This window comes from Monodon monoceros, unplaced genomic scaffold (genome assembly GCF_005190385.1).
Source record: "Monodon monoceros isolate NGI ecotype Baffin Bay Population unplaced genomic scaffold, NGI_Narwhal_1 Super_Scaffold_16, whole genome shotgun sequence".
NCBI lineage: Eukaryota > Metazoa > Chordata > Mammalia > Artiodactyla > Monodontidae > Monodon > Monodon monoceros.
The window spans coordinates 14007935-14035163 of record NW_021703772.1 but is presented as its reverse complement, the minus strand read 5'-3'; the positions used below and the strand labels follow the sequence as shown (position 1 = coordinate 14035163).

The 27229-nt window shown below is 43.1% G+C and overlaps 1 protein-coding gene across 1 annotated transcript; it reads right to left on the bottom strand.

Annotated features, from left to right (window-relative positions):
• Positions 1-7479: 7479 nt before the first annotated feature.
• On the bottom strand, positions 7480-19533 carry FAM124B (family with sequence similarity 124 member B). Its single transcript, XM_029226165.1, has 2 exons — positions 18754-19533; positions 7480-8189 (listed from the first exon to the last, which is right to left on the bottom strand). The coding sequence occupies exons 1-2, from the start codon at positions 19486-19488 to the stop codon at positions 7536-7538; spliced, it is 1389 nt and encodes a 462-aa protein (XP_029081998.1). The 5' UTR covers positions 19489-19533; the 3' UTR covers positions 7480-7535.
• Between the last annotated feature and the right edge of the window lie 7696 nt (positions 19534-27229).

Sequence of the window (27229 nt, the reverse complement as noted above, 5' to 3'; positions counted from 1 at the left end):
TGTATCAATCTCAGTTATTTGGTGCAGGAACAGAACTGATTGTAGCCGATGCGAGCTGAGAACGGATTGATCAGAAGGCTGGAGAACTGGCTCAAAAGATGCAAAAGAACAAAAGGAGGATGAATCACAACCAAAAGCAGGCCCCTGGACCAATGTGGGGTAAGGGCTCCAAAGCCAAAGACTGACATCACTTCTCCCTGGGGCTGCTGCTGCCGCCTCCCCCGACCCTAAAGGAGTTTTTCCACATCAAGACTCTAGGGGAGAACACCTGATTGGCCTAGTGACAACATCACGAGGGGACGCGCGGATGGAAAGTATTTCAGGTGGGCTCTGCCTCCTGCTGATACTCCTATGGGGAAATTTCCTGAACAGAAATTAATTTTTAAATATCTGTAATACTTTGTGCTCTCTCCGGCTGAAGCAAAGGGGAAAAGCTTGGAGACGCCCCCGCAGTCATTGGATAGTGTCACAACAGTGCCCTCTAGTGACAGGCTAATGATAGGTGAAAAACAAGGTAAGTATCGATGTTTACACACCCCACTAAAAACGTCCTGCTGAAATTCAGTCACGCTTAGTTTCGTGATTTAGACCATGGCACAAAGCAAGAGAAAATTCCAAGATGCAAATGCTAAACTGTGAAAGGGATATAAAAAGGACTGTGACTTATAATAGATGTTAGGTTGCCTCAACCACAGTCCACACCCACGGGAATTCAGACACCCCTCGTGGTGAGAGCAACAGTGTCATTTTTGCTCTGACTGTCTGCCCATGGGAATTCAAACAGCCCTCGTGGTGAGAACAGCAGTGTCATTTTTGCTGTTACTGTCCAGTGTGGCTACTTCCTTGAAGATAAAACCTGCTCCTTTGGAAGTGAGGCTCACTGGCCGAGGTGCAGGGAGTCTGGACAAGCTCCCAGAGTTGAAGGCAGAAGGTGTGGGGTATCTGAGGGTCCACTTCCCTGGGGTCTAGCACACAGGACACATTTGTGGAATGGATGGAGGAAGCCAAACCTTTGATAGAGCACAGCAGCACCAACAATGAAGGAAATGTACAAGGATGCTTATACACTAAAGAGGACCAGGGGAGATAAGGAGGGAGGTTCTGTCAATTGTCATAGGTCTGCAGTCAACAGATAAAGGAGGGAAAGTACACACCTGATAAATGGAGGAAATGCTGGTGAAGAGGGGCTGCCCGGAGTCAACATGGCCCTAGGACCTAGGCAGGAAGGAAATGGTTTATCTCTATTATGGAATGGATGTGTCCTCCCAAATTCAAATGCAGAAGCTCTAATCCCCACTGTGGAGGTGGGGACTTTGGCAGGTAATTAGGTCATGAGGGTGAAGGCCTCATGAATGGGATTAGTGCCCTTATAAGAGACATGAGAAATAAGTTGAGGCGATGTTTTGTACAGCAGGATGTCTATAGTTAATAATACTATATTGCATATATGAAAGGTGTTGAGAGTGAATCTTAAAAGTCCTCATCACAAGAAAAAAACTGTGTGGTACAGAATTTAACTAGACTTATTGTGGTGATCATTCTGCAATATGTACAAATATGGAATCATTATGTTATATACCTGAAACTAATATAGTGTTATATGTCAATTATACCTCAATTTTTAAAAAATCAGAGACATGAGAGAGTTCTCTCCCTTTATCTCTGGGCGCCACAAGAGGACACAGAAAAAAAGTGCTGGTGCAAGACGGAAAGAGAGCTCTCACCAGAAATGGGCCATGTTGGCACCTTGATCTTGGGCTTCCCAGCTTCCAGAGCTGTGAGAAGTAAATGTCTGTTGTTTAAGCCACACAGTCTATGGCAGCCCCAGAAGACTAAGACAATCTCTTGTCTCTGGCTTCTAGAGAATGGAAGCCTCATAGGTGTTCCCAACCCTTGCTGTGCATTCATTGAACAATATACGTGTAAAAGCACCTACTCTGGTCCTAGGACTGCAACGGGGACTGGTGCCTGGGCTGCTTTAACAGGACACCATCTAGTCAAGTCCCTCCTGACAGTGGACTTAATTTGAGAACTAAAGGACAAAAAGGGGCCCACCAGGGCAGGTCTGGGGCATGCTGGAGGAGCAACAAGGAAACCTGGGTGGCATGCCAGTTGTTGGGGCACAAGGTGTGGAGGTAGGGTGGCACCGTGTGGAAGTGGAGGTCTCCCTTCTTGCACGCCCTTCGGGGAGCAGGACAGTAGCATGATTAAGGGTGTAGATGCCAGCCTGACAGCCCAGATTCTAATCCTAACTGAGCCGCTTAGTTATTGCGCCATTCCTGATTAGGCTCTCAACCTCTCTGTGCCTCAGTTTTCTCATCTGTAAAATGGGGGTCATTGTAGCACCGACCTCACAGGATTGGTGTAAAGATGGAAATACGTAAGTAAGAAATGCCCACCTAGGAAGGGGGTTCTCAGGTCAGCCATCATCAACTCAGATTTAGTATTATTGTCCTTCTTTACAATTACTGTTCTTAAAAGAAACACCTCAGAATCATCTCTGGCAAAAATGGAATCTGCAAATAGAATACATTGTGCATGCTAAGCAGAGACCTAGTTATGTCTTCGGTAGCTCAGATGGATTCTCTGGAATAACTAGACTTTTTCAATGATGTGTTTGAAATGAAGTTTAGCAGGCTTGAGTTCTTAATAACATAAATCCTAATTATGTACTCTCTGGGGCCATAAGCTCCTTTTGTTTTCCTATCACAAATTACAGACAATATTTTAAATTGCTAATTGTAAGAAATGCTCAGGAAACATCTCAAACCTCAGAGAAAGGTTGGACAGGTGTGAAAGGAAGGAGAGAGCTGTGGGGAAGAGAGACCAGCTCGTTTCTAAGTGATGTGGGTTGAGCAGTCCCAGAGCAGAACCCCAACAATGAATTGGAAGGTAGTGAGAATTTCCTCAGAGAAGGAGCAAATCTTCTTTCTGATCCTCTCAGAGCTTAGCCAAGGGGGCCCGTCAGAAGTTGCAGCTACAGGTCAACCCCTTGAGGAATCTTGGGAGATGCTGCAAAGACAAAGTATTTTAAACAAAGTGAAGAACGAAGAGAGTATCAAATTCACACACACACACACACACACAGGAAGAGAGAGAAGGAAGAGAAAAGAAGGAAAGGAATGAAAACGGAGGGGAATGGCGAAAAGAGGAAGAGAAAAAAAGGGAGGAAAAGCCCACACACTCTGGCTTGGAGAAGACTCAAGAAAGGCAGCCAGGGTTAAGTTATCCCAGGAATTTCTAAGTTTTATAGCGAGGAGATGAAACTTAGGAGTTTCCAATCAACAGAAAATGGGTGTGTGCTCATGGCCCCATTCTGCTCTCTCCTCTCATCTTCCCCTTTCTCCATCTTTCTCTGGGAGGGAAGGAAGGGGTTCTCACCTCCTCCCACTCTTGCCTCCATCCCTCTCTGTGCTATCAGCACCTCCCATGCATAACTGCATTGTTGGTAGAGCAGTGGAAAGACCAGCGTCACCACCACAAAATCCCATTGTAATAGGGAAGAACAAATCTCACTCCATGTTAGATCTGTTTCTTTTACCTTAACCTTTGTATTCTATTGCTTTTGCTACAACTTAATCACTATAAAGGGATATTACCTATAGCTTAAGTATACATAATGGCCCATCTCTGGGAACCCTGTCTCTCATGTCTGAATATTAAACTAAAATACCTCTGTTCAGTTCACAGGAAACATGCTGACCAGGCTCACCTATGAATGGCTGCAGGAAGGAAGAAATTAACACCTCCCCTCCCAAGTCTGGCCGGAGCCAGGAAATATTTGCAACAACTTATCACCTTTTTTACTTTACCTTCTCACCCCGCCCTGCCTTGTTCTATAAAAGAAACTAGCATCCAAAACCCCAGCAAGGGGCTTCCCTGGTGGCGCAGTGGTTGAGAGTCCGCCTGCCGATGCAGGGGACACAGGTTCGTGCCCCGGTCTGGGAGGATCCCACATGCCGCGGAGCAGCTGGGCCCGTGAGCCATGGCCGCTGAGCCTGCGCGTCCGGAGCCTGTGCTCCGCAACGGGAGAGGCCACAACAGTGAGAGGCCCGCGTACCGCAAAAAAAAAAAACAAAACAAAACAATAAAAACCAGCAAGATGGTTCTCTGGGACACCTGTCCACCATCATCTCAGTGTGCTGGCTTTCTGAATTAAGTTGCTATTCTTTGCCCCAACAACTCATCTCTCAATTTCTTGGCCTTTCATGAAGTGAGCAGTACAAGCTTGGACTCGGTAACGCCATCAGAGCTGAGGGCAGATGGGGTATAGCTGAGGCACCTGTGCCACTTCCCTTTGTAAATCGAGGTGTGTCCCTCTCCTTCCCTGTCAGCCTGCAAATCCCCTGCTCTACCTCCGCTAAGAGACAAACACATTTGCAAGTTTCTAAATGTTACCATTTCTATTCATGCTTAGCAATATCCAAGTAATGCTTGCAAAAAATGTGAACTACTATTAAGGTTAAAAATAGCCAAACAACTGTAATGCAACTTGGTTTTAATATACCTATAAAAATATTAAATTATCTGACCACCAGCAGTCACTTGTGATACACGTTACATTTCAAAATATACAGTGTAGGGCTTCCCTGGTGGTAGCATGGTTGAGAATCCGCCTGTCAGTGCCAAAGACACGGGTTCAATCCCTGGTCCGGGAAGATCCCGCATGCCACGGAGCAGCTAAGCCCAGGCGCCACAACTACTGAGCCCACGTGCCACAACTACTGAGCCCACGCGCCACAACTACTGAAGCCTGCATGCCTATAACCCGTGCTCCACAACAAGAGAAGCCACCACAATGAGAAGCCCACGAACCACAATGAAGAGTATCCCCCGCTCACCACAACCAGATAAATGCCCACACACAGCAATGAAGACCCTACACGGACAGGAACAATAAATAAATAAAATAGAATAAATATATTTTTAAAAATACAGTATAAATAAGTAAAGAGTCTGGATAATTTGATAATTTGGATTAAATTAGTTCATAAGTTTGTCCCTGTTATATATAAAATCTCTTTTGAACTTTAGGATATATTTGATCCTTTCTATCCATCATTTTCCTCCTAGATGTGTAAACATAAATGACACACATAGTAAAAATCTTAGAGAGTTGGATTTCTTTTTTTTAATTGTAGCGTTGCTTTCACTAAAAGTTGTTTCAAAAAAATCCTTTGTTGTTAAGACATTTTAAAAATGTGGGTCTGGAGGACCATTTGTGATTATAATACCTTACATATTTACAGTGTTTAACAGTATCCAAATGCTTTCATACGCATAATCTTGATTTTCCTAACAACCTTAGTACAGAAGATAAGGCAACAGAAGATCAAAGAGTTTAAGGTCACATATAAATAGTAAATTTTAAACTGAGACCAAAATCTGGGCCTCTGTCACATAGCCCACTGGCATTTCCATCCCATCATGCTGTAAATTGGATTCCTATAGTGAGTAGGAGGATACAATAGAGTACATTTTAAGAGTACAGTCTAGGACTTCCCTGGTGGTGCAGTGGTTGAGAGTCCGCCTGCTGATGTGGGGGACGCGGGTTCGTACCCCGGTCCGGGAAGATCCTACATGCCACGGAGTGGCTGGGCCCATGAGCCATGGCCGCTGAGCCTGCACGTCCGGAACCTGTGCTCCACGGCGGGAGAGGCTGCAACAGTGAGAGGCCCGCATACCGCAAAAAGAAAAAAAAGAAAAGAGTACAGTCTTATTTTACAAGTCAATTTTGTAAGTTACTCATTCAAATTCCTCAATATTTTTTATGCTTTCCATGTACTTATATTCCTACCTATGTATTATGTTAAAGGAATTAGATAACCTCAAAAAAGTCGGAAAGAAACTTCAAAACTGCCTGCTGTGCTTTTCAAAGCAGCTCAATAATTCAACTTAAATAAGACTTTCATTTTTTTTTAACTCTTATTATAGAAAACCATACCAAAAGTAAGTTCTTCATTCCACATTCTAAGATCTAACTTTAATCTGAGGGAAAGAAAGAACATGGGGATAAGAATATACTGATAGTATAAGGACAGAAATCCGTTTAGAAGTCTTGTCTTCGTCCATTTGCAGCTCTCTTCCATTTCTACTCTTTTAGGGGGACAGAGCACACAAACTCAGTCCAGTCTCGCTGCCATGAGATTCATGCTTAAGCCTGAACTCATCCTTCTCTCCAATTAGGTCTATTCAGTATAGGGGTCTCCAAAAGATCCAGCTAAATCAGCACTTATAGTCACATAACATCTGTTCTGGAAAATGGAGTTCTTGGAGTCAAATAACCTTGTAAATTAACTGAAACACACAGACCTCAGATTTTTAAGAAATGTGTGTATAGACCCAACCAAATAATACATCATATGAGCAACTAAGAATTCATCCATTATGATTATAATTGCGATTCATAATATGCCCCATCTCCATCCACAGGTTGTGAATTCTTACCACAGCCTGTGCAGCAAGTGTGGTAATCAGCTGTGGAAAAGTTTCCCAGAGAAATAAGTTTGAACTTCCACCTGTTCTTAAGAATTGATAGAATGGATTTGTGATACAGTGAAACCATAAATAAGTTTTGGGTTTGATGGCCACAGAATGTATGTGTACCATATACCAATGTCTTATTCAAAGGTAGGTATTTGTACACTGTGTTGCACGAATGGATGTATAAATGAATGAATAAATGAATGAGTACTGCAAAGGAATACAGGAATTTGAACGTGGCCAAAAAAACACAAGTCCGGCTCCAGTGACCCAACCAATGCAATCTTCCTGCCACACTCAGTGGAGATCTCGAATCATCCAATCACATTCCACTCCTCTCTGCTTAATTATATGAACCACGGGCCCCACCGGGGTGGTGCGGAAACAAACAAGAAATGGAGGAGCCGGAAACCCTAGAGCCCAGCTTTCATTTTTAACTTGATTTTTTTGGTTTCCAGTGTTGCTGCTCATTAAACAGGAGAAAAAGAGAAATGTTTGTAATGTTCAAAACACTTTGCATGTTAACTCATTCCAGATGCAAACAACTTTAAAGGCAAAAGTCACTAGAGGTGAGTGGTGAACAGGGCCTAGTTACCAAATGAGGTCACATAAAAACTAAAAAACACTAAAGAATAAATAGCCCATGCTGCCCAGGGGGATGAACAATGCAATGCAAGTAAAAATTAAAACCAAATTACAGACTCTAATCAGCATTGCATAACACATCCAACTTATTTGCATATAATGCAATTACCCTGATAGGTACTGAACTCAACACACCCAGCTGTGTTAGTGTGTCTCCAAGGACGTGAGGCATTGGGCTTTTTCCCTGTGTGTTGGCTGTGTTCCCTTATGACCATGACGGCAAATAAACAACCACTCACCAGCACTGCTAGACTTTGAACATTTGAAATAAAAGTGATACAGATCTGTGCATGGCTAGCATTTAGAGCCCCTCAGATGAACAAGAAACAGGCTGATTCTGGGTCAGTGCTCCATTTCTAGAACATTCTATTTGATTTTGTGTTTTAGAAAACCACAGTTGTTTTATGCTATATAAAGAATTCTTCTCCTGCTTCTTTTTCTTCACCCTGGACTGGCAGAGGAAGGGGACATTTTGAGATTATCGTCCTGGAACAAAGGTCCCTTTGGTCAGCAAGTGACAGAGGATGAACGCTTTCCTTAAAGATTCTGTTGTTTTTGGAAGCAGCTGCCCCTAAGGAAGAGGTTGACAAGCAGGATGGTGGCTGGTGGGTCCAAAGATCCCTTGGAAATCTGCTCAGAAAAGATTGCCTGGGTCCAGAGCTGACCACGGTGAATCCTGTGTCAACATTCGTCTCTGCCTCTTGCTTCTCAAAGCTGTTTTCCCGTCTGAGGACCTCTATTCTGGCCCCGGGTTCGAGGTGGAGAGAAGGCAGAGGCAGCTGGGAGTCCGTAGCTGGGCTGCTGGGCTGAGCTGAGAGGCCAGGGCTTTTCCACGAAGTGCCACTAGCCCTGTCTGACGCTGTCTGCCCACCAGGCTCAGGCCACTCCACCGACCCTACCTTGAACCTCCTGCCCCTGCTCCTTCGGCTTCTCGGCTCTAGGGTCCTAATCGCAGAGACAGGGGTCAGCCTGGAGCCCTGGGGAAGCGTGTCAGCTCCCGAGGTGCCATTCAGAAAGGCAAGTTCACCATTCCTAACACCAAGTCCTGGATTCAACTGGACCTATGGGACAAGGAGAAGAGGAACAGGTGTAACCGATGTTTTCCATTAACTAAGTGTCAAGAACAGACTATGTCCTATTCAGCCTTCTGCCATGCTGTGCCCATAGCAGACTTTCAATAAAGTCGGTTGAATTGAATAAAAGTGACAAGTACAATCCTTCAAAGGGATGAGCTGCCACCTTTGCCTCCTGGAAGGTCATTTGACATTATATTCTACCTTTTTTTTTTTTTTTTTATCCAATGAGGCCTTTTTCTTCTGGAAATGGAAACCGGCATGGCTAGTTCCATATTAAGAAATCATTCAGGGTTGATATTAGACTATCCAATCTAGAGGAGCCTCCTTGTCATTAATTTTTACTTGAGCTCTGGTAGAATTTTACAAGACTGACCTTTCTCCTTTACAAATGAAGACTTCTTCTCCTTAACCTTCTATGTCAACACGTTCTTCTGGATTTTCTCCTTCCTTTCCATCTACCCCTTCTCAGGGTCCACTGAAGAAGCCTCCTCCCCTGTCAATTTGTGACAGGAGGTAGTTCTTCAGCGCTAAGCGGCCATCTTCTTTTTTCACTTTACACACTCTCCCAGCCAACCTCGTTGAATCCCCTGCCTTCAATTATTATCTAAATGATGGAGGCTTCTGAAAGTCTAATTACAGTTCAGATCTGTCTCTTAAGCTTCATACCTACCTATCCAACTGTCTTCCAGGCACAAGGTCCTAAAAGTCAACATGTCCCAAATTGAACTCATCCCCCTTCTCACCCTAAATCTGTTCTGCTTACTCTTCCCTGTCTTAGAACCTGGCATCGTTTGCCCCACAGTCACCAAGCAAGAGCATCATTTTCCCTTCTCTATCCCTCATGTCACGCATTCCCATGGACTCTTTCTCAAAGATCTCTCAGATCTTCCCGTCTCTCCATGTCCACTGCCATTAACCCTAGGCAGGCTGTCATCCTCTCTAGTCTGAATTACTGCAACAGCCATCGAAGGGACACCCCATGGATGGCCTTGCCTCCCTCTAATCCATTCTCCAGTCCACTACCAGAGGAGTTTTGAAAACAGTTTTGATCATGTCACCGTCCTACTTCAAGTGGCTTCCTACTCTTCTTAAGAAAAAAATCTAAGCCCTTTAGTATGGGCTCCCACACCCTTCACAGTCTGTCCCTTCTTACTCCAGCCTAATTCGCCACCTCTTCCACTTGCCAAAATTGAAATTTGTTCAATTCTTTGGACATTATTTGCTCTTTCTTAATGCCAGTGTTTGTGTATATTATTTCCTTTGTCTGGGATATGTCACCTCTGACCCTTCATACCTGTTGTTAACTCCAAGCTTACACATCATTTCCTCTTAGAAGCCTTCTCCATGTCACTGAATCTGAGTTAGGTACCCCTAAATATTGGCTCTGCCACTAATTAGTTGTGAGGCTTTAGACAAGTTACCTAATTTTTCTGTGCCTCAGTTTCCTCATCTATAAAAGGAGATCATAATAAGTACCAATGTCAAAGAGTTGTTGAGAAGATTAAATGATAACAGGGCCTGGAAATAGTAGTGCTAAACCTAAGTTGGCTATTATCATCATCACAAATATTATTACTAGCTGTCCTGGCAGCCTGTAGTTTCCATACCATAGTAGTTACCACACTATTTTGCACCTGTTTGCTCACTTCTCTATATCTTCTTCCAGACTTTGCCAGCTGGAAGTGCTGGGATTGTACACACCTTCTTCACCATTGTATCTCCAGTACCTAGCACAATGCCTAACACGTGGTAAGTAATCACTAGATGTCTGTTGGATAAATAAATAAAGCTTAATGCCTAACAAACCATAAATTATTTGCATATAGAAATGTATGGCCCCTAATTATTAGCCATTAGGTAGATACAAAGTCTTACTAAGAAACTGCCACAGGACATTCATCCTGTGGATGGCCCTTTCTGCAGTCTTTTAAGAGAGAGAATATCAACTTTTCCTTTCTTAAGAGAAGTCCTTAGACGATATGGCTAAAGAAAGCACAAGGTTATTAATGTAGAAATGCAGGTGTGTGCAGTTGGAGTGAAGAATTTCCAGGAGAAACATAACGGCAAGTAGTTGAGATAAATCTCTTGAGAGAGAATAACGCTCCTCTTGCCAAAAAAGCAATTGAAATGCATTTGTAGGAATTCTGATCATTTAGAGCCCATCTTTCTAAGAAATATTTGTAAAATGTTACAAATTGAGAGGTAGGTGTTTTCGAGTTTCAGGGAACATTAGTCATTATCTTGATGAACAGGAAGATCATTGGTCATTCATTTGGCTCTCAACACTTGAGAAATAAGAGAATATACATCACTGAAACATGATTAAGCTGTTAAGGGGCAGACTGACATCATGAAGGGAAAATAATATTGTCTTTTGCTAAAAGTGATTCCAAGAGATAGCAAAAGAGGATTTCTCCTACACTGGAAAAAAAAGATTGCATGGGAACAAATTATATAGATAATAAGAAACCCCAAAACAATGCCAAACTTGCTTACTTAAGAGTTGAATCTAGTCTCTTCCAATTAACTGATCTTTTGAAAGGTACTTATTTTAATTTATTAACCAAAACCAATGATGTTAACCCACCATCCTATAGCAGCAGCAACCTCTGAGCCATGCTTACAAGGATTCCTTCAGGGCAGCATAAAGCAAAGCACTGAGTGAGAGCGGGCGTGTAGGGTTGGGAGTGTGTGTGTCTGTGTGTGTGTGTGTGTCTGCGTGGGGTATGAAGAATGGGGAGGAAATGAGGAGAGAAACAAAGCGGGAGGAATAGAGTCTGAATGAGTGCCTCTAAGAGACTCAGACATGAGAAAGGAACCCAGAAATGCTACAGAAAAAGCAAATGAATTACTCACTTCACGAGAGACTATCTTCTTTTATTTTAAATGGCTAATAAAGAACATCAAGATGATCTTAGCTAAAGGTCTGTTGATAAAATGAAGAGAAATATATGTTTGCTTTTGCCAAACTAGCTTCTGGAATATTTACTTTTCTGAAGAGAAACTTATTTCCTGACAACAGGCGGTTAATCAATCAACAAATGGTTCAGAAGCAGCTGTCTCTCTGGTACTCTACCAGACATAAACATTTACAATAAAATACCGAAAAGAGATGGCGAGTCATAAAGTCATAAAGTCCCAAATTATATGGTACAAGAATGAGGAATGTAACACACATTTGTGTGTTACAAAGTTTCGGTGTAAAATGTTCCAGTTAAGAATGCGCTTATAGCAGATTTCACAGAGGAGGTGGTACTTGCACAGGGTCTTAAAGGATAGACAAATGAAGAGGAAGAGAAAGACATCTCTGGACAAGGAACAGCTCAGGCCGTATGTAAAGGCAGATATCCATAAAATGGAATATTATTCAGCCTGTAAAAGAAGGAAATTCTAACACATGCTACAACATAGATGAACCTTGAAAATGTTCTGGAAATAGACAGTGGTGATGATGGAGTACAGTGTAAATGTGCTATTAAGTACCATTAGGCACTGAATTCTACACTCAAAACGGTTACAGTGATACATTTTTATGTTATGTATATTTTATGACAGAAAAATACATGGGTGCGGGAGTGAGCCTAGAGGTCTGGAAAGAAGGGTGGAATAACTAGAGAAGGAGGGAGCAAAGGAAACATTCGGGGGGGCCTGACTATGAAGAGCCTTGAAATTCGGACAAGTGAGTTTTAATTTTATTTGCTAACTTTGCTATTGAGCTGACAAGGAACATAAATCCAGCCATCATTTAAAAATGTATTCAACAGGGCTTCCCTGGTGGCGCAGTGGTTGAGGGTCCGCCTGCCGATGCAGGGGACACGGGTTCGTGACCCGGTCCGGGAAGATCCCGCATGCCGCGGAGCGACTGGGCCCGTGAGCCATGGCCGCTGAGCCTGCGCATCCAGAGCCTGTGCTCCGCAACGGGAGAGGCCACATTAGTGAGAGGCCCGCGTACCGCAAAAAAAAAAAAAAAAATGTATTCAACACTCCTGTGCAGGATCAAGCAGATGCCTGGAGCCAGAGTGAAGAGTTAGAACGTTGTAATAACAATGCACATTTGAAGTTAGGTGGGTTTAAGGAAGGAAAGAGAAAAAAAGAAATGGCTCCAAAGGGAAACTTGAACAGTTTGGGGGGGGCTGCCTGAATGTGGGTCTTCCAAAAAGAGAGGTTTTAAAAATGACATATTTCAAAACCTGTGCAAATGGGAGGGTGACCAGAGCTGGAGAAATTGGGGGTTAGGGCTGCAGAGGATGACTTTGGTTTTGTTTGGACTGAATTTGAGATGAGGAGACGTTATGTTTAAATGGTCTTACAGGGAGTTGAAAAAGCCAAAAGCTCAGGAGATAGAGGAGATGAAAATACAGGGGTAAGTTGAACAAAGAGGACAACTAAATGCCCAGGATGGGCTTTATTTCTTAATCTTAGGGAAACCTTAAACTTAGGACAGTGGTTCTCAACTGCGGGAAATTTCACCCCCCAGAGGGCATTTGATAATGTCTGGAGACATTTCCTGTTGTCGCAACTGCAGGGAAGTGGAGTCGGTTCTGGCATCTAACGGTAGCACTGGGGATGCACTAAATATCCCGTAATGCATAAGACATCTCCCCCACGGCAAAGAATTATCTAGTCCAAAATGTCAATAGTGCCGAGGTTGAGGAAACCTGATTTTGGGGCAAAAAGAGTTGAAACTTTGAAAACAAATGTCCAAGTGATAGAGAGATAGGATAAATCCTTTAATTGGAAGATCCAAGTTATGGAAGCTCACAGAGGAGAAACTTTCAAGCAAGGAGTGGTCAGCATTTGCCAATACTGCTGACCCTGACCTCAGGCACCGGTGGCCTTAGAGAGAGCTACAACTCTTCTAGCATCTGCATGAGAGGTGGGGACACAGGGCAAACAGCAGCCCCCAAGATTGGAGAGACATACGAATGAATGCGGGGAGTCATGGCTTCCCGGAAAAGAGGATCAAAAGTGGAAACCACTGCAGGAACCAGGACAGGGCGAGGAAAACCTGAACTGTAATTGGCAAATAGCTGGAGGCTTAGTGTGGACAACTCTGAGAGTTAAAAACTCCAGGGGACCCAGTCCCGGGGGAGCCCCCCCCCCAATTTTGTGAGATTTACCTCCAGGAGCGTGACTAGACTCTCACAATAAATATCAGAGAAAAATCCCCTTGTGCTTCCGGAAAGAGAAGGAGAAAAGGAACCTTTTTTTTTTTATTGAAGTATAGTTGACTTACAATGTTGTGTTAGTTTCTGGTGTACAGCAAAGTGATTCAGGTCTTTTTCAGATTCTTTTCCATTATAGTTTATAACAAGATATTGAATATAGTTCCCTGTGCTCTACAATACATCCTTGTTGTTTATCTGTTTTATAGATAGTAGTTTGTATCTGCTAATCCTAAACCCCTAATTTATCCCTCTCCACTCCTTTTCCCCTTTGGTAACCGTAAGTTCTTCTGTGTCTGTGAGTCTGTTTTGTAAGTAAGTTCATATGTATCATTTTTTTTTTAGATTCCACATATAAAGTGATGTCATATGATATCTGTCTTTCTCTGACTTACTTCACTTAGTATGGGAATCTCTAGGTGAAAAGGGACCATTTTTAAATACTCCAGAGCACTCTGTTCTTACAAGTCCTTCTCTCAGGGGAAACTAGTTAACCAGAGCCTAACATGCTGGCGTATTATCAGAGCCTAACTGACCTGGGTGAAGAGAAATACCCAACTCCAGCTTTCTCTAGCCTTCCATGTGAGAGAAGGGAAGTACTCAACTCCAGCCCACTCTAGCCATTCTCGCCCACCTAAGCAAGGAGGAAAAAAAAAATTAAACACTTGCAAAATTCACAGTTCAAGGCATAGACTCACTAAGACAGAGACCTAATTATAGAATGCTTCCCCTCCCCCAACTCCTTACTACCACATTAATAAAGGCTTATTTGCAGCAGTTCCTATACCTGCTACATCATGCCTGGCTATCAAGAAAAATTTACAAGGCATTACAAAAGGTAAAAAGCACAATTTGAAGAGACAGAGCAAGTATCAGAAGCAGTCATAGCAGGGATGTTGTAATTATCAGACCTGTAATTTAAAACAACTCTGATTAATATGCTAAGGACTCTAATGGATAAAGTAAACGGCATGCAAGAGCAGATGGCAATGTGAAAAGAGAGATGGAAATCCTAAAAGAAGAACCAAAAAGATAAAACAACAACAACAACACTGTAACAGAAATAGAGAATGCTTTTGATGGGCTTATTTGCAGACTAAACACAGCTGAGGAAAGAATCTCTGAGCTAGAGGATGTATCAACAGAATCCTTGAAAAAGAAAAGCAGAGAGAAAAAAAAAGTCTGAGAAAATAAACCCAGAACAGACTATCTAAAGACTATGGGACAACTAAAACAGGAGTGGTAGACAAATAATGAGAAAGAGAATGGAATAGAAGAAATGTTTGAAACAATAATGACTGAGAATTTCCCCAAATTTATGTCAGACGCCAAACCAAAGATGCATCCACTAAGGACTGAGATAGCAGAATGAAAACTGCCAAGTGGAGAATAGGGTAGCCCAAGGTATGCATTTAATAAACACTTGGTGGATGAATAAACATTTGACATACCTGCTTTTGTATTCAGCCATTCATTCATTTACTGAGCATCTACTAGGTACCCTAATATCAATCTCATCAAAAATACACATCCTAGGCTCTAAGAAGCATCAGACAGTGTGCGCTGACAGGAGGTTATGTGGGAAAAGACATGGAGAGACAGCTAGCAGCCTTCTTACACAGACAGTAACTGTGCTACAGTTTCTACTTTACAAAGCACCTCCATGTATACTCTCCTTTTTGATCCTCATAATGCAAATTGTACATGTCAGTACCATTCAGTGGCTCTGTCAGTGACTGCTGATTGCAGTCAGAATAAGATAGAAGCTAATTGGCAAAGCTTTTGCTCATTCACACTAGAATGGATTTGCCTACCATGTGCCAGATGCTGTTCTAGGTACTGGGAGTATAAGAGTGGACCGAATATATAGACAGCTCATGCAGCTCAATAGTAAAGAAACAAACACCCCAATCCAAAAATGGGCAGAAGACCTAAATAGACATTTCTCCAAAGAGGACATACAAATGGCCAAGATGCACATGAAAATCTGCTCAACATCACTAATTATCAGAGAAATGCAAATCAAAACTACAATGAGGTATCACCTCACACCGGTTAGAATGGGCATCATCAGAAAATCTACAAACAACGAATGCTGAAGGGGGTGTGGAGAAAAGGGAACCCTCTTGCACTGTTGGTGGGAATGTAAATTGATACTGCCACTATGGAGAACAGTATGGAGGTTCCTTAAAAAACTACAAATAGAACTACCATACGACCCAGCAATCCCACTACTGGGCATATACCCAGAGAAAACCATAATTCAAAAAGACACATGCACCCCAATGCTCATTGCAGCACTGTTTACAATTGCCAGGTCATGGAAGCAACCTAAATGTCCATCGACAGACAAATGGATAAAGAAGATGTGGTACATATATACAATGGAATATTACTCAGCCATGAAAAGGAACGAAATTGGGTCATTTGTTGAGATGTGGGTGGATCTAGAGACTGTCATACAGAGTGAAGTAAGTCAGAAAGAGGAAAACAAATATCGTATATTAACGCATGTATGTGGAATCTAGAAAAATGGTACAGATGAACCAGTTTGCAGGGTAGAAGTTGAGACACAGATGTAGAGAACAAACGTATGGACACCAACGGGGGAAAGCCACAGGGGGTTGGGGGTGGGGGTGTGATGAATTGGGAGATTGGGATTGACATATATACACTGATGTGTATAAAACTGATGACTAATAAGAACCTACTGTATAAAAAAGTAAATAAAATAAAATTTAAAAAAAAGAGTGGACCGAAAAAGGTCCCTGTCCTCATGGTGCTTACCTCCAGTGGCTGACCACGTGCCTGATGATGTGGCCTCTACCCACCTCCCCATCCTCCCCCGCCCGACCCCCTCCCTTCTCTCCAGCCACATGGAACCACAGGCGCTTTTCTGAACATGCCTGCTAAGGAAATCCTATTCCACACATTGTCACCCACCATCTCCTCTGTTTGGAACACTTTCCTCCCTTCCCCATCTAGCTACTTCCTTCCGGGCCATCCAGCTCAGCCAGGCCCAGGCATCACCTCTCAGGGAAGCTTTGCCCATCACCCTCATTGGGTCTAGCATCCCCCCCTTTCCCCCCCACCTCACACACATGTCCATCCTGGAGGGGTTACACATGGGGAAGTTAACTTGTGATTAAAGCTCTCCCTTAAACAGATATTAGTTTCTTTCGCTGGTGGACATTAGTCATTTTTGCCACCCAGCATTTGTCCCCTCACTGATCTTCCTTGGGGACCCTTGTCCCCCGCCTCCATGAGTGCCAAGAGAGTCTGAGTCCACAAAAAATCTCGGGATGCAGGATAGTAGAGCCTTTGCCTCAGAACTAAGCTAATCCACCTAATCCCATTCCCCAGAATGCAATGACTGATTTAGAGAAGAGAATCGGATCCAAGTTGGTCCAATTGACGTGAAGTCCAGAAGTTTTGTTGGCCCATTGTAGGGTGAGGAACTCAAAAGGGTAGTCCTCAGAGCTGCTGGCAGCCAGCTGGTGACCACAAGGGCCCGTCTGAGGAAGTGGCGGAGCTGGGAGTCAGCTCCTAAGCCTCAAGACTCAGGCTACTTACTTACAAAAGCCAGTTCATTTGCCCCCCCCATCCTCTCTGCCCCCACAGAAGTTTGGGCTGGGTTTTCTATCCGGAAAAATTCACCCCATTATAGGAGTGAAGTAGCTACAAGGTATTATCTTTTATAGTGTATTATAGCCAAGCCTCTGTATATGCTTTCTTCAGGGACTTTTATAGGACACCAGAAACAGAAGTTTCCAGAAGATAATCACCCGTTTTGTTGGCAAAAGCCTAAACTCATTGACGTCTTTATCCAAAAAACTATTCTTCACTCCCCAAATTTGACTTAACTTTCCAAAGGAACTAAGTTGTATAAGCCGTGGTTCAGAAGTTAAAATGTCAGTTAGCCTTTGAAACAGAAATGTGTCCCCTGCTGCACACACATATTAAATTTTTGCTTGACAGTGAGGTTTAGATTCTGGAGATTAACTAAGGCTGAAGGAAAAACTTTAGATGCCTTGGAAATTAGTGAGCTATGTAACAGGCAGCTAAGAGAAACTGTGCCTGTCCACCTTATGTGAATGAGAAGGTAAATAATTTAGAGATCATCACATACACTATCAATATGACTCATGTTTTATTAATAACTCAAAGCTGATGACAACAAAATTAATCAAAAGGAAAGATAATTCATCTTCTAGCCTGTTTTTACTTTATCCAATAGGCCTTAAAAGGGTTACTGACCATTTCTCAAGGACAGAAATTTTGCTGTGAATATCACGTACATCTCCCTGCCTGCACACACTTACACACACACACACACACACATGCACACAGCACTGGACTGCAGTGGTTAGCTGCCTGGCTTTGGAACCACGTAAACACTTCCTCTTGTGTCTTGGGCAAGTAACTATTCCCTCTACCCCTCAATTTTCCCTTCTGCAAAACTTCCTATGTTGTAAGAAGGACTAAATAAAACAATCAATGTGAAATACATACTCTAGGGCATAATATGAACAACAACAGCTAAAATTGAATTCTAGGCACTAAAGCACTTTATAAATGTCAGGTCATTTAGCAGAGATAACAACCTGTACTCCAGGAAGATGCTAATATTACCCTCATTGTGCTAATGAAGAACCCAAGGCTCAAAAATCACACAGCTACTAAAGAGCAAGGTTCAACTGCCACATAATCCTTCATAAGAAATGACACATGGTAGCTATCACGATTGTGCTTGCTTTCAATAGGATGCCTACAGAAGAAGGCTTTAATTTTAAGATTTTATTTTGAAGGGTTCTAACTATATAACTTTATTTGGGGTAAAATTTGACAGTGATGCAAGATGCTTAAAAATTAAGTCAATAGGATGGCATACTTAACATCCCCAACCGTAATTACAGCTTCAGCTTCCTTAGGTCCAGATGGAAAGAACTAATGATATTTCTGGACCCAAAGAGTGGGCAAAGTATTTGTGTATAGTTGAGTAGCATGATTAAAGGAAAATCTGAGAAGTAGGGTGTTGCCTGATTCTATTGCAAACTACTTGTGCAAGTTACCAGCTCACAGAATCTGAACTTCCTTATCTGTCAGAGGAAGGGATTTTATTAAATCAGTGCCTCTCAACCACGTTACAAGCTACATATTAGAATCACCCAAGGAGTTTTAAAAGTATTACCCAAGCCAGTGTGCCCCTAAAGATTCTAATCTAACTGACTTGGGGTGCAGCCATGGCATGGGAACGTTTGAAAACTCCCCAGAGACTTTGGTGTGCAACCAAGGTTGAGAACTACGACATTAAATCATCTCTTGGATGTCACATCACACAGTTACATGTGCATCTAAAGATCATGGAGACCAAACAGAAATACCTGAAGTAGAATCTTGTTGCCGTCATAGTCCTGTGTTTGCCACCGGGTATGGCTGATGGGGACACACGGATGGGGTAGAAGAGGCACTAACTGGCCAATCTCTTGAACCTTGAACTGCAACACTGAAGCCTCTTTGGGGTCCACCGACACTCCAGGGGGCAGCTGCTTCAGTGAGAGCTGCAGGGCAAAGCTCTCGGTGGAGTAGAGCGCGAAGAAACAGAAGCTGCTCTTCTGCAAGGTGGCTTCCCTCTGCAGGATCATCTCATAGAGCCTGATGGCATCCTCGTAGTTACCAAAACTGCAGTAGAGCGTCACTCTCAGGATCTCGGTGCCACAGTGCACCTGTCTCACGCCCCAAATGGGCATCTGGTTGTCCAGACTATAGAATTCCTGATTGGCAAGAATATAGGGGCACGGTCTTCCCTGCGCATTCTGGGTGGGGTAGCACTGCCACGGCCAATGCTGTAGGGAGTCAAGGATGCGAGACAGCCGCTCCTCTCCGAAGCTTTCGTGCAGGAAGAGCAGAACAGACATCCCCGGGAAGCGGGACCGCTTGGAGTGGCATTTGTCACAGTATTTCACTGGACTGACCCGCTCAGACACCAGAAAGACACGGACCTCTGGGCAAATGCAGTCCAGGAGCTGGTCCAGGGTTTGCTGCAGAAGCGAGCCATGCCCGGAGTTGGCCAGGAGGTGGACAGTCATGGCCAGAGGCTCCCGTGTCTCGTCCATCATGGGGGCCGAGGATGACAGAGGATGCAAGTGAGCAGGGCCCACTGGTTCAGCTTCTGAAATGAATGGAGGGATTCCCACGTGCAGCCTTCAGCCCACCAGGAAGACTTCAGGATTTCAGAGCCAAGCTCTTACCCTGTGATGCTGGTCGCCGCTGGCCACACTCTGAGAGAATCTCTGCAAATCAGGCACAACAGCTTCCAGGACACACCACAGCGGCAGGGTCGATGTCACCCAGCCGGTGCATAATGTAACTGCGTGCGTGGGGCTGCGCTGGGCGCTCCCAGGGTTTCTGTTTGACCTAAAAAACCTATAATCCTGAGAAACACCCAAGTGGGTGGTTCTTACACTCAGTAAAGGAAATGACCGGGCAAAAAGGAACGTGAGTCGGCCCTGTGAGGCTGATAGCAATCTGTTTAGTTGAAAAGACATCCATTTTATGGACCCACAATGGGCTCTGATTTCCTCCTTACCTCCCTCCCTGTTTATAGTAAGCCACCTGAATACAATGACTGCTTTAAAACAATTCTCAAAACTTGTCCCTTTGCCAGGAATTTTTCCCCTTTGTCTTTTTATTTTATTTTTGAACAATTGATGCCAAGGCACTGAAGAGAAGTTACTTTATCTAAATAATATTGACTGTTCACAGAAAATGATTCGCTCTGCTGACTCAAAAGACATTGATTCATGCCAAATCCTTAGAAAGAGTGAGAGCTTTCCAACGTCAATAATAATCATTGTTCATGTCTATTGAAGATTTACTACGTGCCCATCATAAACTGTTCCAGAGCTTTACATAAACTGGTTTAATCCTCCAGCAAATCTATGAAGAGACTATTATCCCCAAATTACTGAGGAAGAAACTGAGGCACAGAAAAGCTAAGTAACTTGCCAAGATCTTGCAGTGAAAAAGTGACCGAGGGAAGATTTGAACCCAGGAACTGAGTGGTCTCCCTGTGAACCACAGAGGAGGTGCCTCTCTGGGACCCGGATGTCCCAGACCGGAATTTTCTTCCTAAGTATAAGGAAAGGATGCCCAAGCAGGCTCTTGCTGAGGACACACATTTCCCAGAGATTGTGTGTGCTGTTGAATCTTAAACTGAATAATCTTCGGTAAGAATACCCAAGCTCTAAACATAACACTCGCCCTAATGTGTTCTAAATATCCATTTAAAAATTATTTGCTACTCTGATAGCTCTGCTTCTAAAAATGTGGACAAGCACATTTTTCTAAACATAATTCATAACATGAGCAATTTATTAATGCTTGTAGTAGAACGTGGTGTGACTTGATGTTTTACAAATTAAAAGGCACTTTTGTGATGAAAAATATAGTTTACTCTAACTTTATTTTATATATGTTGATTGCTTGAGTAGTAAAAGAACCAAATTTAACATCAAATATTGTTATCCGTGGAAGGGAATCATTTCTATTCAGATTTCCTTTCTAAATCTAACCTACACTTCTAATCATTTGTGTTTCATAAGTCCTATACCTTTGCATTGGAAAAATCTATAAATATAGTTTATTACAGATAACTTGTTTTTTAATTACCACCAGTGATTCAGTAATTAAATTCATTTTGCTTCAACTTTCTCAGCATCATTCAAGTTTTTTTTTTTTTAAAGGCATTATAGTTCTGAAGCTTTTTTAAAAATTTGATTTAGGTTACACACTGGCGTTTGAAAGGCAATAACTTTCTCATCCCCCAGTAGGACTCCCCTCACCTCTCCCCTGTCCATCCACACATGGAGCTGACTCGGGCATTTGAGACTTTAGACACAGTTTTTGTAAACAGTCTTTGCAATTCTGGAAATAGCTGTAAAGATTGAGGAGAAAAATTATACCCCTGAGACAAAGATATTAACTCGCAACATTGTGTAGAAGGCAAGTGCTTATGCCCTTATATAGAAAAGGTTTTGCTCTTTTGGATGTTGTTTTAAATCTTCCATCCAGTGCGAAAACATTCTTTTTCCTTGTGAGGTTGTCAATTCTGTGAAAACTGAAAAGATTTCGTTAATCTGATGGCTGCCTAAGTGCCAAGAAACCGGGGCATGGGACAGGGGGGCACAACCACACCCCCTTCTGACTGACTGCCTCTGCAGTTATTTCTCCAAGAACCTGAAATATTGACCTCCCAACCTCACCTCCAGTGACGGCCTCCGTTCCTCACAGACCCCTCCACCCACGGCAACGGCCACATCCTCAGCTGGGCTCCACGGCGCTCTGCATTTTTGCACACTGCCTCTGTTGAAAGCACAGATGAATATATTACGGGAAGTCATCAGCTTTGCCGCCCAGTACCTGGACAGCTGACACTCGATTCTCTACCTTGTTTTTTCCCTGAAACTTGGCAAAAGATGCCCAGGTGTCTGTCAGTCACCAACTCCTGGACAGTTGCCAACTGGTCAACTCCTCACAGCAAAGTGGAGAAGCTGGTGACAGGAAGCACCGGGAAATCTAAGAAATCAGCTAGTTAGGAGGATTTGTTGGAACCTGTGGACATCCTTCAGGATTTTTCCCTGCGGCAAATCTCAGAAATGTACGGGGATATATTCAAACCCTGAGATCCTACCCACACCCCAAGAAAACTTTGAGAAAGAGTTTCTTTCCCTCTTTATAAAATGTGTTTATTTATCCCACATGCTGAGAGCCAGCCACTGTGCCTGGAGCAGAGGAGAGATAATCACCAAGTCTCGCTTTGGAAGAGCACCTTCAATTATGTCATCAGGGATCAAGGTCACTGCAGGATACCATGGAAACCCCTAGGAGGAGCCACCAACCTAGATGAGAGGGCCAAGGAAGCCCAAGGAAAGGAGATGCTATTTGAAGTTCTGGAAGGTGAGGAGAAAGGAGTCAGGCAGGTAAGGAGACTGGATGTGGGGAAGAAAATAATATATCCCAAATAATATCCCCAAATAATATTCCAGGGATGGGAAGCTGATGGGGACAAAGTACCCCCCTTGTCCCCATCAGGACAAGAGTGAGGGCCCTGGGACCCGCAGGCTGAACTCAAGGTGGCTGCCGGGTGAGAACAAAGAAGGGGATAAAAAGTTGGAAAGGCAGCCAGGCTTCTCAGGTCACCGTAAAGGCTCTGGATTTTCTTCTACCAGGAACAGAACCCCAAAAGAGTTGACTTGAAAAAGGATCCAGTGATGGGTCCAAGGATCCTCCCAGCATGGTGCTTACAGGTGAGGCTGTCAGCCATCAAATAGGAAACGCTGGAGAAAGGAAGCAGCTGGGAGTGAGGTTGAGGGGTGCGGTTTGGACACGGTGAGTGTCAACGCCTGCAGGTCATCCAAGTCGAGATGGCATGTAGTCATTTAAAATGGAACTTAGAGGAGAGCCACAGACCAGAGAATATGGGCGGGGAACCATTGGTCTTTGGGTAACCGTGGGAAATCACATGATGATCCAGCTGGAGAATACACAATGAGGATAGGAAAGGCGAGAAGAGGATGGGACTCCGGAGTACCCAGATCAAGGGACATGCGGCATGTAAGTGGCATCCAGAGAGAATTGAAGAGTGGGCATGTCATCCAAACCCAGCGTGGGTGTTTGTGTCTTGGGTTATGAGGATTTCAGGAGGTGGCCTTGGCTGGGCAGACCACGATACTCAGTGTCAAAGAATAGCATTTGTGACTCACTCGACCTTCTCAGTGGAGGAAACTCAAAAGAAGCACCCAAGCAGACCTCAGAGCCATTCAATCCTGTTTTCCTCGTTCCCAGAACAACCTTAATTCTGATTCTTTGTCTGATACTTGGTTGCTAACCAGGAGCTAGACATTCAGAACCTGGGCAGGAGCTGGAGAAAAGGTGCTGGGAAGGGATCATATCTTGCTTACTTTTAAACCCCCGATAGCAGCCTACAACCCCAGACCTGCAGAGTAGGCACAAGGTGGATCTGCAGCGGTGAAGGAACCTTGGCATTTCCTAAAGGATAAGCATCGCCGGGAAGCAAAGGGACTTTCCCAGCATCACATAGCTGGTTAGTGGCAGAGCCTGGGTTTCCGGTTTTTAAACCATGCTTCCCCACCACTCCTAAGAGAAGCTGTGCACAGCAGCTGCATCCATTCAGGTCAGAGCCATTCAAGTTCAGGACATGTGCCAGCATATAAAAAAGAAAAAGGGAGAAATGAGGGGTGGGCATTATGCACATTGTTTATGCCCCGTGCCCTAAGCACATCTGGTTAACGTGTTTCCCCATCCTCAGCATTCCCGCTCTGATGCCATTTATATACTCAGCTTTCACCATCTGGCCAGCCCTTCTTCCAACACACACACACACACACACACACACGCACACGCACACGCACATACACACGCCCCTACCCTGGGGTCATAACTTCTGGCTTCTCAAGGGAGTTCTGGCAGAAACAGCACCAGGCAGACCATGGAGACCTATGACTCCTGTCGCCTCGGGCTCCTCCTAGAGCAGAGGTGGCAGGAAGTGGCCACAGAAGTTCCTTCTCCAGGCTGCTGTGGCTCTTAGCTGAAAGCTTCTCTCCTAGTTCCCCAGAGAGCCCCTGCCCAACCCCAAACAATGCTATCAGTTTCCTATTAAATTGCCATCTGTTTCCCTTTTCCCAGGACAATGCAGCCCAGCAGCACAGCCTGTGAGCTGATACTCTGCAGTTTTCACAGGTGCAACAAAGAAGGCGTGTTTCTTCCTCCATCTTTATGGGGCCTTCCTTTCTCACATTGTTTCCAATGCTCTGACCAGTTATAGTTACCAGCTGAACCACTCAGTAGCTGTTGTCGACTGCACTAAAATCGCACAACGTACAAGTTGTGAGTAAAGTTTTATTCGGGACCTTACTGAGGACTATTGCCCAGGAGACAGACTCTCAGGTAGCTTTGAGGAACTACGCTGAAGAGGTAAAGCAGGAGCCAGGATGTAGATGAACCTTTTTGCTGGGAAAAACACGTAGTCAAGCGTAAAATGATGACTGCTAGTCACAAAGAACAGACATCTCCAGTTACTGTTGTTAGTGCTTTTCTATGTATGGGAAGATGCAAGAATCTAGGGTCATTGAAATTTTTCCTTAGATAGATATCTTAACTATCTAGGGGCCAGTATATCTAAAGCACAGAATGCATCCTGTTTTTCTCCATCCTGAATTTGCCTCAGGGTGCAATGACTGAAGTGGCTAATGGCTTGATCCTTGTAGAACTGGAATAGTAGGCAACATTTTTTTCTTTGCACTGTGTAAGAAGGCAGAGAAGTAGAATGGAACAAGCTGTGAACCAAGGATGTGAGCCACTCCTCCTGGCTCTGCTGCCCACCCAGCGAGGACCTGAGATTCCTAATACCTCAGGTTTGGTTTCATCATCCATTGAAGATAAAACATAGCAATGGTAATAACTGACCTGACTCTCTCCACGGAGTGGATCAAATGAACTTAAAATACCCCAGAGGGCCTTCCAAGCTCTCAAGTGCTCTGCTAGTAGAATCATCTCAACATGAAATTTTTATATTTAATATTGTTTTAACTCCCCAAATAATATCCAGCAGATGGGTATTATAGGACATTGCAAACGGATATCTAGCAAAAGGAATGGATAAATAAATTAGTGTACGTTATTTTCATGGAATACTATGCGGCTTTAAAAAATAATGAAAGAACTTGGGAGAGGTAGATTGGCGCCGTCTAGTAAGGTTGAAGATCTACATACCCTACACTTCAGCATTTCCCCTCCCAGGTATAACCTGTGGAGAAATTCTCTCACATATGCACAAAAGCAGGCAAATTCAAGAATGTTTTATAGCTGCATTGATTGAAATACTAAAAAAAGTGGTGGGGGAGAGGGAACCAACTAAATGCACACTAATAGAAGAATAGGTAACTATTTATATCACATTCTTGCAGTGGAATATGCTACATCAAGGGAAGTGAATGAACCTGAACTACGCACTTTAGTTTGAATGAATCTCACAAACATAAATTTGAGTGAAAAAAGTAAATTGCAGAAAACACATATAGAATTATACCATTAATATAAAATTTGGAAATAGGCAAAGACTCTCCAATGGTTATAGATATAAACCCAGTTAGGTGAAGAATAAAGAAATGCATGGGAATGAGAAACACCAAATTCAAGATAGCAAGGTGGGGGATCTGTTCAATGTATTGATAATCTTTATTTATCAAGCTGGGTAGTGGGTACAGGTGTGCTCATTGTATTGTTCTAGACCTTTCTGAAGTATTTCATAATCATTTTAATGAGGGAGCTCTATTATGTACCAACCTAGAAAGATAGCTCCAGTATCATATAAAACAAAACAAATGTATATGTAGCATAAGATTCTATTTTCCTATAAGAACTATATATATGCATATGTGTATGTATGTATGATTGGTAAACACAGGAAAAACGTCTAGAAGGATATAAACCAAGTTTGTATAAGAGTGTCAATAGAGGACACTTCTGGGAGATGAGATTATAAGGTAAAGGAGCATTTCTTTCCTTACTTCATTTCTTCATGCATTTCTATACTACTCCTATTTATTACAAATACCATGTATTATTTTTGGAATTAAATAATAAATAATACATGAACTACAGCCTTCTAATCCATTCTTTCAACAAATGTTTACCAAGCACCTATCATGTAATTCAGGGCTAGAAGCTGGGGATACAAAAGATTAACAAAAATTAATACTGCCCTGGATCTCATGGAGCTTATATTCTGGTGGAGAGACAGACATTGATCAAATAATCACTCAGTGAGATGTAAAATGGTACCTCAAATAAGTGGTGTAGAATATTTGCTCTGTTTGGGGAGCTCAAACAGGCCATCTCAGCAGAAGGAAGCTGCGATCTTGAAAAGGAACAGACATTACCTGGGAGAAGTGGGAACGACATTTTAAGACAAGGACCAGCACATGCAAAGACCCTGTGGTAGGCAGGAGCATGGTGGCATGAAGGACTGGCTCATGTAGCTGGTGGTGGCATGTGCTAAGATACAAAATTCTGCAGGAAGAGCAGGTTTAGCTGGGTGTGGCTGGGAAGTTTTGATTATGAGTTCCAGAAAAATGTCATATGATTCAAAACGTTCCTAGCAACCCAGGAAAGAAGAAAGTCCAGACAATCATTGGACAAATAATAATAACTCTAATACTTATTGAACACTTACTGTGTGCCAGGCACTGTTCTAAACATTGGATCTATTAACTAGTTTAATCCTCACAACAACCTTATGAGGTAGGTTCTATGATTATGCCCATTTTACAGATGAGAAAACTGAGAAACAGATGGAAAAACACAAGAGCATAGATGTTTTAGTCATATGATATCTGAATATGTAAAGCCAAAACAACTTTTAATTATTTGGTGTCTTCGTTTTCTGTTACAATAGTAATAATTTTCCAGAAAATTTTGGGTTCACTGAACTAGGGAAAATAGCTATGTGCTCTTGGAGGGCTGAGAGCACATCTATACAACCTTCCATTGTGTCACTGTCACAAAGCCTGACACCTGTGAGCACTTCATAAATGTTTGCTGCAGAAAGCTGTTAGCTGTTAGCTGAATATATGTGACAAATTTTCCACTTGATACATGCACATGATTTCTATTCCCCAAATGGAAAAATGCCACCTATTTGTCAACAATTTGCGTTATAGGTAAACTATAATTAATAAGCAATAGCAATCTTTGTCATTAGAAGCTTAAGAAACAACCCAAAAGAAGCAAAGTAATACAACAACAAAACCCTGCCAGTCTTTGCAAAAGGAAACATAA

Excerpts from the sequence above, each read along its gene's own strand:
- FAM124B (XM_029226165.1), bottom strand. The coding sequence starts at position 19,488 with ATGATGGACGAGACACGGGAGCCTCTGGCCATGACTGTCCACCTCCTG. Across the intron at positions 8,190-18,753 it reads GCAACAAGATTCTACTTCAG|GTCCAGTTGAATCCAGGACT; the intron begins GTATTTCTGTTT and ends CTTGTCCCATAG.